This window comes from Mixophyes fleayi, chromosome 7 (genome assembly GCF_038048845.1).
Source record: "Mixophyes fleayi isolate aMixFle1 chromosome 7, aMixFle1.hap1, whole genome shotgun sequence".
Taxonomy (NCBI): domain Eukaryota; kingdom Metazoa; phylum Chordata; class Amphibia; order Anura; family Limnodynastidae; genus Mixophyes; species Mixophyes fleayi.
Window position 1 is genome coordinate 6501629 of NC_134408.1, and position 13925 is coordinate 6515553.

Below are 13925 nucleotides of genomic sequence, written 5' to 3' on the forward strand. Positions count from 1 at the left end.
AGCGGAAGGTACAGGACCAGAAAGCTAGCATGTAAATACTAACACCTGAAGCAGAAGAGGCGCATACCTACCTCAGAAAGAACCCCAGTAGGATTAGGGAGGGGTAACACCTCCAACAGGGACTGATCCGCTGATCGCCCCAAGATGTCAAAATATGTGTTATTTTCTTTTTGGTCTAGCTGACACCTTTCTAGATTTTATTCAATTAACTCAATATTTTAGGGAGTTGCCGAGCTCCTGCAAGAAGGTTGTCACCACCACTAACGTGATATATGACATGATCTGTGTGGCCACGGCAAAGACAAAATTACAGCTAGAAATTACAGATATTGAAGTTGGAACGTGATGAGCTGAGGGGTGAAAAAGATGCAGTAGCAGCGAAGGGGTTAATACAATCCTATCATCTCTAAGCTGGATATGATCAGCTCTTTATGTCTTTCCTGATGAGTTTTACTAGGCAGCCCATGCACTGAAATACTCTTATTTTACCAATGTCTGTATGAAGACAGAGGCCCAGATCTGTACACATTGCTCAGTGAGGTCTATCCAGGGATCTATAAATCTACAATATACCCTCCATCTTCCTGCTACTAAATCTTACTACACAACCAGACATCCGACTGTCTATCCCCACGGCTCACATATCATCTGTAACTAACTCCAACGATGCTCAACTCTGTTGCTAGGATGATGTGTCACCCAATAGGATGAGGAAGGAAGTGTCACTAACTCACTTTCACTTTCTGTTCTGTCTTCCTATATACAGCGGAGAACAGGGAGAGACAAGGAATACAGAGGGATCCATGGATACGGTGAGTATAGAGTGTGTCTGGTTATATTACAGTATGAGAGAGATCACAGATCAGGAATACAGAGAGATACAGGGAGTATACAGAGTGTCTGGTTATATTACAGTGTGAGAGAGATCACAGATCAGGAATACAGAGAGATACGGGGAGTATACAGAGTGTCTGGTTATATTATAGTGTGAGAGAGATCACAGATCAGGAATACAGAGAGATACAGGGAGTATACAGAGTGTCTGGTTATATTACAGTATGAGAGAGATCACAGATCAGGAATACAGAGAGATACAGGGAGTATACAGAGTGTCTGGTTATATTACAGTGTAAGAGAGATCACAGATCAGGAATACAGAGAGATACAGGGAGTATACAGAGTGTCTGGTTATATTACAGTGTGAGAGATCACAGATCAGGAATACACAGAGATACAAGGAGTATACAGAGTGTCTGGTTATATTACAGTGTGAGAGAGATCACAGATCAGGAATACAGAGAGATACAAGGAGTATACAGAGTGTCTGGTTATATTATAGTGTGAGAGAGATCACAGATCAGGAATACACAGAGATACAGGGAGTATACAGAGTGTCTGGTTATATTACAGTGTGAGAGAGATCACAGATCAGGAATACAGAGAGATACAAGGAGTATACAGAGTGTCTGGTTATATTACAGTGTGAGAGAGATCACAGATCAGTAATATAGAGAGATACAGCGAGTATACAGAGTGTCTGGTTATATTATAGTGTGAGAGAGATCACAGATCAGGAATACAGAGAGATACAGGGAGTATACAGTGTGTCTGGTTATATTACAGTGTGAGAGAGATCACAGATCAGGAATACACAGAGATACAGGGAGTATACAGAGTGTCTGGTTATATTACAGTGTGAGAGATCACAGATCAGGAATACACAGAGATACAGGGAGTATACAGAGTGTCTGGTTATATTACAGTATGAGAGAGATCACAGATCAGGAATACAGAGAGATACAGGGAGTATACAGAGTGTCTGGTTATATTACAGTGTGAGAGATCACAGATCAGGAATACACAGAGATACAGGGAGTATACAGAGTGTCTGGTTATATTACAGTATGAGAGAGATCACAGATCAGGAATACAGAGAGATACAGGGCGTATACAGAGTGTCTGGTTATATTACAGTGTGAGAGAGATCACAGATCAGGAATACAGAGAGATACAGGGAGTATACAGAGTGTCTGGTTATATTACAGTATGAGAGAGATCACAGATCAGGAATACAGAGAGATACAGGGAGTATACAGAGTGTCTGGTTATATTACAGTGTGAGAGATCACAGATCAGGAATACACAGAGATACAGGGAGTATACAGAGTGTCTGGTTATATTACAGTGTGAGAGAGATCACAGATCAGGAATACAGAGAGATACGGGGAGTATACAAAGTGTCTGGTTATATTACAGTGTAAGAGAGATCACAGATCAGGAATACAGAGAGATACAAGGAGTATACAGAGTGTCTGGTTATATTATAGTGTGAGAGATCACAGATCAGGAATACAGAGAGATACGGGGAGTATCCAGAGTGTCTGGTTATATTACAGTGTGAGAGAGATCACAGATCAGGAATACAGAGAGATACAGGGAGTATACAGAGTGTCTGGTTATATTACAGTGTAAGAGAGATCACAGATCAGGAATACAGAGAGATACAGGGAGTATACAGAGTGTCTGGTTATATTACAGTGTGAGAGAGATAACAGATCAGGAATACAGAGAGATACAGGGAGTATACAGAGTGTCTGGTTATATTATAGTGTGAGAGAGATCACAGATCAGGAATACAGAGAGATACAGGGAGTATACAGAGTGTCTGGTTATAGTACAGTGAGAGAGATCACAGATCAGGAATACAGAGAGATACAGGGAGTATACAGCGTGTCTGGTTATATTACAGTGTGAGAGATCACAGATCAGGAATACAGAGAGATACAGGGAGTATACAGCGTGTCTGGTTATATTACAGTGTGAGAGATCACAGATCAGGAATACAGAGAGATACAGGGAGTATACAGAGTGTCTGGTTATATTATAGTGTGAGAGAGATCACAGATCAGGAATACAGAGAGATACAGGGAGTATACAGAGTGTCTGGTTATAGTACAGTGAGAGAGATCACAGATCAGGAATACAGAGAGATACAGGGAGTATACAGCGTGTCTGGTTATATTACAGTGTGAGAGATCACAGATCAGGAATACAGAGAGATACAGGGAGTATACAGAGTGTCTGGTTATATTACAGTGTGAGAGATCACAGATCAGGAATACAGAGAGATACAGGGAGTATACAGAGTGTCTGGTTATATTATAGTGTGAGAGAGATCACAGATCAGGAATACAGAGAGATACAGGGAGTATACATAGTGTCTGGTTATAGTACAGTGAGAGAGATCACAGATCAGGAATACAGAGAGATACAGGGAGTATACAGCGTGTCTGGTTATATTACAGTGTGAGAGATCACAGATCAGGAATACAGAGAGATACAGGGAGTATACAGAGTGTCTGGTTATATTACAGTGTGAGAGATCACAGATCAGGAATACAGAGAGATACAGGGAGTATACAGAGTGTCTGGTTATATTATAGTGTGAGAGAGATCACAGATCAGGAATACAGAGAGATACAGGGAGTATACATAGTGTCTGGTTATAGTACAGTGAGAGAGATCACAGATCAGGAATACAGAGAGATACAGGGAGTATACAGAGTGTCTGGTTATATTACAGTGTAAGAGAGATCACAGATCAGGAATACAGAGAGATACAGGGAGTATACATAGTGTCTGGTTATATTACAGTGTAAGAGAGATCACAGATCAGGAATACAGAGAGATACAGGGAGTATACAGAGTGTCTGGTTATATTACAGTGTGAGAGAGATCACAGATCAGGAATACAGAGAGATACAGGGAGTATACAGAGTGTCTGGTTATATTACAGTGAGAGATATCACAGATCAGGAATACAGGGAGTATACAGAGTGTCTGGTTATATTACAGTGTGAGAGAGATCACATATCTGGAATACAGAGAGATACAGGGAGTATACAGAGTGTCTGGCTATATTATAGTGTGAGAGATCACAGATCAGGAATACAGAGAGATACGGGGAGTATCCAGAGTGTCTGGTTATATTATAGTGTAAGAGAGATCACAGATCAGGAATACAGAGAGATACAGGGAGTATACAGAGTGTCTGGTTATATTACAGTGTAAGAGAGATCACAGATCAGGAATACAGAGAGATACAGGGAGTATACAGAGTGTCTGGTTATATTACAGTGTGAGAGAGATCACAGATCAGGAATACACAGAGATACAGGGAGTATACAGAGTGTCTGGTTATATTACAGTGTAAGAGAGAGATCACAGATCAGGAATACAGAGAGATACAGGGAGTATACAGAGTGTCTGGTTATATTACAGTGTAAGAGAGAGATCACAGAACAGGAATACAGAGAGATACAAGGAGTATACAGAGTGTCTGGTTATATTACAGTGTAAGAGAGATCACAGATCAGGAATACAGAGAGATACAGGGAGTATACAGTGTGTCTGGTTATATTACAGTGTGAGAGATCACAGATCAGGAATACACAGAGATACAGGGAGTATACAGAGTGTCTGGTTATATTACAGTGTGAGAGAGATCACATATCTGGAATACAGAGAGATACAGGGAGTATACAGAGTGTCTGGTTATATTATAGTGTGAGAGATCACAGATCAGGAATACAGAGAGATACAGGGAGTATACATAGTGTCTGGTTATAGTACAGTGAGAGAGATCACAGATCAGGAATACAGAGAGATACTCCAATCAGCCACAACATTAAAACTACTAACAACTGAAGTGAATAACATTGTTTATCTTGTTACAATGGCACCTATCAATGAGTGGGATATATTATGCAGCAAGTAAACAGTCAGTTCCTGAAGTTGATGTGTTGGAGGCAGGAAAATTGGGCAAGTGATTTTGCCTAGGGCCAAATTGTAGACAACTGGGTCAGAGCATATCCAAAATGACAGGTCTTGTGGGGTGTTCCTGGTATGCAGTGGTTAGTACCTACCAAAGTGGTCCATGAAAAGACAACCAGTGAACTGGCAACAGGGTCATGGGCACCCAAGGCTCATTAATTTGTGTGGGGAACAAAGGCTTTCCGCTCTGCTCCAATCCCAGAGAAGATCTACTGGAGCACAAATTCTAAAAAAGTTAAAGCTGGCTATGATAGAAAGGTGCAAGAACACAGTCCACGTATGGGGTAGCGTAGCCGAAGAAGCACCTACAATGGGCACTTGAGCGCCAGAACTGGACCATGGAGCAATCAAAGAAGGTGGCCTGCTCTGATGAATCACATTTTCTTTTACATCATGTGGATGACCAGGTGCGTGTATGTTTTCCTGGGGAAGAGATAGCACCATGATGCACTATAAGAAGAAGGCAACCTGGCAGTGGATGTGTGATGCTCTGGGCAATGTTCTGCTGGAAAACATTGGGTCCCGTCATTTATGCTGATGTTACTTTGACATGTACCACCTACTTAAACATTGTTGCAGACCAAGTACACCCTTTCATGGCAACGGTATTCCCTGATGGCAGTGGCCTCTTTCAGCAGGATTATGCGCCCTCCACACTGCAAAATATGTTCAGGAATGGTTTGAGGAACATGACAAAGTTCAAGGTGTTGACTTGGCCTCCAAATTCCCCAGTTCTCAATTTGATCGAGCATCTGTGGGATGTGCTGGAAAAAAAGTCTGAGACATGGAGGCCCCACCTCACAACTTACAGGACTTAAATGATCTGCTGTTAATGTCTTGGTGCCAGAGACCACAGGACACCTTCAGAGGTCTTGTGGAGCCCATGCCTCCATGGGTCAAAGTTGATTTGGCAGCACATGTGGGACCTACACAATATTAGACAGGTGGTTTTAAAATAGTGACTGATCGGTGTAAAAGGATACAACATTTTGTGGATATGGAATTTCATGGTGGAGCAGCCTCGCAGAGTTTGGACATTCCAGGAAGATAACCTTTCACCTTTCAGTAGAGTGACCATTCTGCACTCTATCTAAAAATTAGCATGTTTTAAGAATTTATAGTCTAGGAATAGTGTTGGGGCAATAGTTGTTATTTCTGCTGTTTGTTATGGTTGGGGCAGGACTGGAAACACTTGAGGCTAAATTTGACCTGAGAAACGTGCAATATTACACGGCCACATGGGTAATGAGATGAATACTCTGTGGAACATTGCTGAAAATCTTGCTCATCTCTAGTGGACAGAGATAATATATAGGTTAGAACAATGATGGATAACAGGCAGCCCTAGGGCCACATGCGGCCCTCCAAGCCTTCACCAGTAGCCTCAGCTTGTCAGATGTGTTTGTTACAGCTTGTAACACTTGTATTAATTGCTGCTGACTTATTACAGTAGGAGCCTAGTTCTTTGATTAACATATTGATCTAATTTATTTCTGTGATTAAGAGAAATGTGTGACCCTATGTTTATTATTTCCTTCAGCAACACTTTTATATATTTAAGATTGTATCTCTGATAAGTAGATGAACATGGTTAAATTATGAAAGGTAGCAAGAGGTGATTGACTGCACAAAATTAGTCCCCTAATATCAGAACTAATCTTATGGAGCCAGCACAGTTTAGAGGCAAAGTTATGGTATTTTACAGACCATGAATGCTGAAAAGGCAGAAACAGCATATAAATGGTATCAGTATAAACAGGAGACTGCATATAAATGGTATCAGTATAAACAGGAGACTGCATATAAATGGTATCAAGTTAGTGAGGAATAAATTATGTCCATATAGACAGGAGACTGCACATTTAATCCTCAAGGAGAAATACTGGGGATGTATTTTGACAAATCAAGTATTATACTTTTATACATAATAACTAGTGATAGATATATAATACAGAGAGCATTCTAGGGACTTCTATACAATGCACAAATCAATCTAGTGACCACCGTACAATACAGAGGGCATCCAATTAACCACAATACAATGTAAGTTAAGTTTTCTATAGGTTTAAATATCTTGTGAGCTTTCTTTGTGAAAAGTGTCTGTATACTACCAGTATATAAATATCCTAATTTCACAGTACAGAATAGCAGATTACATATAAGACCTGCATCCACAAATAAAATTTACAGTAATACTGATTGGGTAATCACTAAGCAGTATAATTACCATATAAATGACACATACTATGGTTGAGCCAACACATGATAAAACTCCACTGAAATGCACTTGTCGCCAAGCTGGATTTTGGCATTTCTAGATTACATATTTAGGGACAAAAGCATCAAAGGACTGAGTACCCCCCCCCCCCTTTTTTTTACACTACCTTAAGACTGCCATGGCTTCAACCCCACTGGTGTTAGTCCAGGAGATCACAGGGCAGCTGAGCTGGGGCATTTGTCTTGGCGATAGATATTAGGCCAAAAGTCTAAATATCTGTATGAACCAGTAAGGGAAACTCCATCACTAAGGAATTGTTATGTTTTGTCATAACGCATCAATTGCAGAATAATTTTTACAACCTGAAATTATGGAAAGTATTTTTAAATGCTCAGCACCACAAGCCACACTCAAATACACACACCAGACTCCCTATTACACAAACACGAGAGGACAGGCCCATCCAATGATGTACAAGATCAGAGGCGGAACTAGCGAGCTGTGAGCCCTGGTGCGGGGAGGAGGGAACCGGGGCCCCCAACTATCTGCATCTGCCATGTAGCAGGCCCCATTATCTCCATGGACCCTGGTGCACTGCACCAATGGTAGTTCCTCCACTGTACAAGATACTGTATATATGTAGCACCTACATCTAGTGGTCCCTGAGGTCAGGCTTTATATCTAACCCAACAATATGTTATCAGCCGTTTATCTTTGTCTCCAGAATGGGTTTTCTGGTTTCTGCAAAATATTAGCGCAATTCATCATCATCATCATCAACATTTATTTATATAGTGCCAGCAAATTCCATAGCGCTTTACAATTGGGAACAAACATTAATAATACAATACTGGGTAATACATACAGACAGAGAGGTAAGAGGGCCCTGCTCGCAAGCTTACAATCTATGGGACAATGGGAGTTTGAAACACAAGGACATGTGCTACATCATATTGCACATTGGTCCAGCTAGAATACAAAGGTAAAAGTATTTAGTGGGCTTTGTGATCAGTCCCACAGCAATGTTGGTCAGAGGGTTGTTGTCTTGTGTTAGCTGTGTAGAGGGTGGTAATAGGGTAACGTAGGAAGATTAAGATGCTGGTTGAGGAATATCATAAGCTTGACTGAAGAGCTGGGTTTTTAGAGAACGCTTGATGGTTTGAAGACTAGAGGAAAGTCTTATTGAGCGAGGGAGGGAATTCCACAAAATGGGTGCAAGTCCTGTTTTAATTTACTATTCCACATCAGCTCTGTTAAAGATGAACATTAAATCTAGATACAGGAATCCCTCCCCCTTTCCATTAAAGATGGCTGAAACCCCACCTGACATATTTAGGTTACTGCCCTACCATGATATCATACTGTTTCAGTCAATTAAGCTGCTGTGACATAAATAACCCTACCTTGTGTACAAAGCTGGCGATAGTATATTGGGCACCATTGGCTTTGTGCCACTATGACCTCCAGGCAGAGCATGCAGACCAAGTGCTAGCAACGCTCCCGGGAGATGTGACCTACCCCAATGTGACAAGGTTGTGACCCCAGTACAACATGAACACACTTATTATGTGCAATTGCTTTATTTTTACAGGGCATGTCACTTTAAAAACAAGGGGCTTCTATTTAATCTGCATCAAAAATACATATTTATGAATGCAACATGTAGTTTAGAAGAGACAGCACTGTCTGGGAACCAGGGGAGTAGTTTTATGTAGGTGCTCTGGGCACCATTAAGGGTGTCTACCAACCACCCCACAACTTGAAAATCACTTTGTTACCTTGTTTGTAACTGTTAAGGTGACCATAATCTTTAAAAGCTAATTCGGCAATCTGGCTGAGGGTCTAAGTCCCACAGCATAAGCACAGTTGTGTGATGACCACATACATTGTAAGATGGGGTCTTAATCCACATTCAACCACATTATATTTCATCCCAACCAACATCTGATGGTGCCACATGCGATCAATGACCTTTTTGGGTCCCTATACCCAGCATTTTGCAGTTTGATTGGGTCTATAGTGAGGCTGTGTAATGCAGACCTATTTCCTGTAGTGCATTATTGTAAATGTAGTTTTCAGCCACATTCATTATATACAGAGCTGTGGTATCACTTCATGCTGCTCTCCACCCCACAGAACTTCATTTTTAAACTGATACAAAGCCATAAAATGTTATTGGGATCCACAGAAACTAAGGATGAGCGGGCTCGGATTCCGGTGCCAAAAAAAATGAAACTGAGGCTCTGACGTCCAAGTCTCGCGTCGGATCTCGCGAGACTCGGATTGCATAAATTCCCCGCTAGCGGCCGTCATTTTCATTTGGGCTGTGATCAGGGTAGAGGGAGGTTGTAGGGTAGTGGTACTCCTGCGTGATCAGTCCAGTGGTGCTTTATGCTTGTGTCCTGTGCTCTGTCCTTGCTGAGTCCAGTGGTGCTTTATGCTTGTGTCCAGTGCTCTGTCCTTGCTGAGTCCAGTGGTCCTTTTGTCCTGTGCTCTGTCCTGCTAAGTCCAGTGGTGCTTTGGCCAGTGTCTGTCCTGCTGAGTCCAGTGGTGCTTTAGTCCTGTGCATTTTTGTGCTAAGTCCATAGTAATTGTCTAATTATTAAAAAAAAAAAAATATTTAAAAAGTATAAAGAAAATTCTAGAGCAATATATTATTGCAGTCCTGAAATATTAGTACTGCAATACCTACATTCACTGTTTCTGCAGTCCAAAAAATAGGAACTGCAATCTATATTACTACGTTCACTGTTTCAGCAGTCCAAAAAATAGGAACTGCAATCTATATTACATTTACTACGTTCATTCTTTAAGCAGTGCAAGAGAATAGGTAATCTAATAGTGCAATCTATATTACAAGAGAAAGTAAGGGAGGAGCTGGTAAACCATTGCGATTCCACCAAGCATGTAGCTCTTGTGGATGAAGCCCTTCGTACGCTTTGATGATATATTGTGGCCCCGGTACCAAATTGGGTACCGGGGCCACTCCACTACGCAGTCCAGATAGATGCATATCAACTACATTCAGTGTTGGGGCCAAATCCAAAATTAATGAAAATGACCTGTCATCGTCAAAAACAAGAGGTATTGACACGCTCGAACTACACCCTGTATATGCTGCAGAGGATGTAGGAGCAGGCAGCTGTGCAGTGGAATTCTGAACTGTTGAGGGTGATATATTGTGGCCCCGGTACCAAATTGGGTACCGGGCCCACTCCACTACGCGGTCCAGAAAGCTACCTCGGTGCAACGTTTTGGACTAAAAAGAATATTGTGAGGTGTTCAGAATAGACTGGAAATTAGTGGAAATGATTGTTATTGAATGTTATTGAGGTTAATAATAGCGTAGGAGTGTAAAAAAAAAAAAAAAAATGGATTTTAGCGCTTTTTAAGCTTTTTTAAAAATAAATCAGAACCCAAAACCCTAAATCAGAACCAAAACCTTTTGTCAGGTGTTTTGGCAAAACAAATCAGAACACAAAACCTCAAGCTAATCAGAACCCAAAACACTAAAAGTGCCCGGTGCACACCCCTAACAGAAACACCCACAAAAATTATTTCCGGGTTCACAATGGAACAAAAACAATAACACAACACATAAAAATATTTTTGAGATCAGGTGTATAAGAACCACCGTTAATTTCTGCCCATTTTATTATTTATTTGTCTACCCATAAAATAACAAAGCAAGTGGTAATTTCTGCATAAAATGATGTGACTTGATCGATAGATGATTTGATTACCTAAACCATTCTTACTCCACAATATAGAAAGTGAACAGGATTTATCAATATTACAATAAGTTTTATCTGCTGTACATGAAAATTCCCCCAAATTGCATTCCAGTCTGAATTTTTTTTGTAGTAATAGTAGAAACCCAAAACAGTTTTAAGCAAGTGAGGGGCACAGGTGCCATCTCCTGGGGTAAACAGTAATGTATAGCAGCAGATAAGCCGCACAAGGCCAACGTTCGGTACAACTGGTCCCAGACAGTTTTATTAAGCAGTAAAAGAAAAGAAAACTAAAGTTAACACCTTGCCATCCAACTAACTAAACATGTGTCACTCCTGACTAATAAACCATCACCACAGACACTTACAGGCAAATATCAGGCTGTTCTCTCACAGAGACTCTGCAGCCCCATTCAGGTGCAACTCCTGATTACCAACAGGAGCACAGGTAACCTGGAAGATCTGGTTACAGGCCTAATGGATGGAGCCCACCCTTCTCTCTCCATCCATAAACCCCAGGACCCTTTTCCGGCTTTTCAAGAGGCTTATAGTCTTACAGCAGCTCACAGCTACTACAGACATACATTCTCCTGGGGTTTTAAAAGCAGTAGGTGAGCAACCTAGGTGAAATATTCCTGTTTTCATACACCATACCAGTGACTTGGTCACACATATAATAAATATACACTCAGTGGCCACTTAGGTGCACTTTTCTAGTACTGGGTAGGACTCCCCTTTAATCCCAGAACTGTCTGAATTTTTCACGGCATGAATTCATGTCGCAAATTTCTCATTTCACCACATCCCAAATGTGCTTTATTGAATTGAGATCTGGGAGTAAATTTTTCAAGCTGCTGGGTTTGAAAAGGTGGCGATTTTAGTTATCATTTATTTAGTACAAAATGACAGCTAGAAACTGATTGGTTGCTATAGGCAACATCTCCACTTTTTCAAGCCTGCAGCTTGATAAATGTACCCCCTGGTGACTGTGGAGGCCATTGGTGGCACACTGAACTCATTGTCATGTTAGATGTAGGTAGGCTGTGGCATTTTAACAATACTCGATTGGTAATAAGAGGTCTAATGTGTGCCAACAAAATTTTCAGCACATCATTACATCACCACCATCAGCCGGGACCGTGGATAAAATGCAGGATGGATCCATAGATCTATGTTGTTTATGCTGTTATCTGATCCTACCATCTGCATGTTACAGCAGAAATCAAGATCCATCAGAACAGATGATGTTTTTGCAGCCTTCAGCTGTCCAGTTTTGGTGAGCCTGCTGTAGCCTCGGTTGGCTATTCTTAGCTGACAGGAGTGGAACCTGGAGGTGTCTTCTGCTGCTGTAGCCCAAGTCTGGCGTGCTGTGCGTTCGGATATGTTTTCCTGCATATCACTGCTGTAACACATGATTGTTTGAGTTACTCTTTCCTTCCTGTCAACTTGAACCATTCTGGCCACTCTCCTCTGACCTCTCTCATGAACAATGTATATTCTCCCACAGAACTGCCGCTCACTGGATGTTTTGCCTACAATTCTATGTAAACTCAGACTATTGTGCATAAAAATCCCGGGAGATCTGAGATACACGAGCCACCCCACCTGGTTCCATCAATCATTCCATGGTCAAAGTCACCTAGGTAACATTTCTTCCCCATTCTGGTGGTCTGTACAACAACTGAACCTCTTGACCATGTCATGCATGTTTTTATGCATTGAGTTGCAGACACATGATTGGCTGCTTAGATGTTAACATTAACAAGCAGCTGTACATAAAGTGGCCACTGAGTCCTGACATACTTGTACTCTTTTATGCCAAAACATGTTGAGATATAACTTCCATTAGGTTCTTAAGGAAGTATGTACGTTACTTGTCAGTAGGTTACCCGGATAAAATCTGAGTCCTGTCTTTTTCATTTTATTTATCAGTGTTAGCTGAAATGTTTTGCTTCCTCTTCTTATATTTGCAGTATGATATTTTGCAATAAACCAAAAGCATTTTTGCAATAAAAAAAATCAACTATTTTGAATGTTTTCACCTCTCATTTTTCTAAATTCCCTTTAAGTCTAATAAACATGTCGAGTAGCAATTACATTATCTAATTTTTAAATCTGGCTTCTCTTTGGTAGCAGAGGAATTTGTGTGTGTGGATTCGCGGGGGAGTAATGTGATTATATTTTGATATTTATGTGTAGCCCATAACAGTCTATGTAGGAGCCTTTCACACACACTCTGTACCATGGAGCACGGTATTAAGGGGAGTATCCGTCTATCTTATCTGTTTTGTTTCTGTGTAATAGTGAACTTCCCTAGTTTTAGTTCTTGTTCAATAATCTACGCACAGGTTCCTCAATCATCTGAGTGACTGCCAGGTCCCACACGTCTCATCGGGAGCAGCAGTACTAAGCTGCACGTTTCTACGGGTGCACATTTTGGGTAATGTCCTTTTCTGCTTTACGTAGATTCTTTTTACTGAAGCCACCTAATTCCCTAGTATTTGTCAGTGATAATGTTATCAGCTTTCTGGTAAATATCTAAATCTAAATATCAAAGTCCTCTACAACCTTTAGTCCACATCTAAAAGCTTATATCCCTGTCTGACCATGATTTTAAATCCATATTTCATTGTTTGCAAAGCTGCCATTGTTCTTGATTTTTCTTTGGCTCGATTGACAATATTAGTTTCTGTTCTTTATTTATGTACAATATAGGCTTAGTGTTTCTATATTATGTCAGTACTTTGTTTTGATTTGTATTTTTTCCTGGAAATATCTGCATTAGGGCCACCATGCCTCTGGAGGTTTCTGCTCGTTTCTCCAAGTTAGAAGAGGATATTACGTGTTCTGTGTGTCTTCAGGAGCTCACTGAGCCAGTTTCTATCACCTGCGGACACACCTTCTGCAGAGCCTGCATCACCTCCTACTGGGCCACCACACAACCACAAGGATACCGGTGTCCAGAGTGCAGGAAGATCTGTCCCAAAGACCAGCTCATACCGGCCTATAGACTCAAACATCTGGTTACAAAGGTCCAACTAGTGGTCAAAGAAGAAAAGGCCAAACAGGAAAATATGGTATTACAGAATACAGTTGTTATACAAAAACATATATTGTGCTATTGAATTAATGATGTGAATGGG

At 40.9% G+C, this 13925-nt stretch overlaps 1 protein-coding gene across 2 annotated transcripts in view; it reads left to right on the plus strand.

Annotated features, from left to right (window-relative positions):
• Positions 1-716: 716 nt before the first annotated feature.
• Positions 717-13925, plus strand: part of LOC142097180 (RING finger protein 112-like) — a 28720-nt gene continuing 15511 nt past the window's right edge. The window contains exons 1-3 of one of the 2 annotated variants that reach the window (XM_075178814.1): positions 724-812; positions 13131-13222; positions 13568-13859. In XM_075178814.1, the coding sequence (XP_075034915.1) occupies positions 13575-13859 (285 nt within the window). In that variant the 5' untranslated portion in view covers positions 724-812; positions 13131-13222; positions 13568-13574. Of the gene's footprint in view, positions 813-13130; positions 13223-13567; positions 13860-13925 lie in introns of both variants that reach the window. The other variant, XM_075178815.1, reaches the window with a different exon arrangement.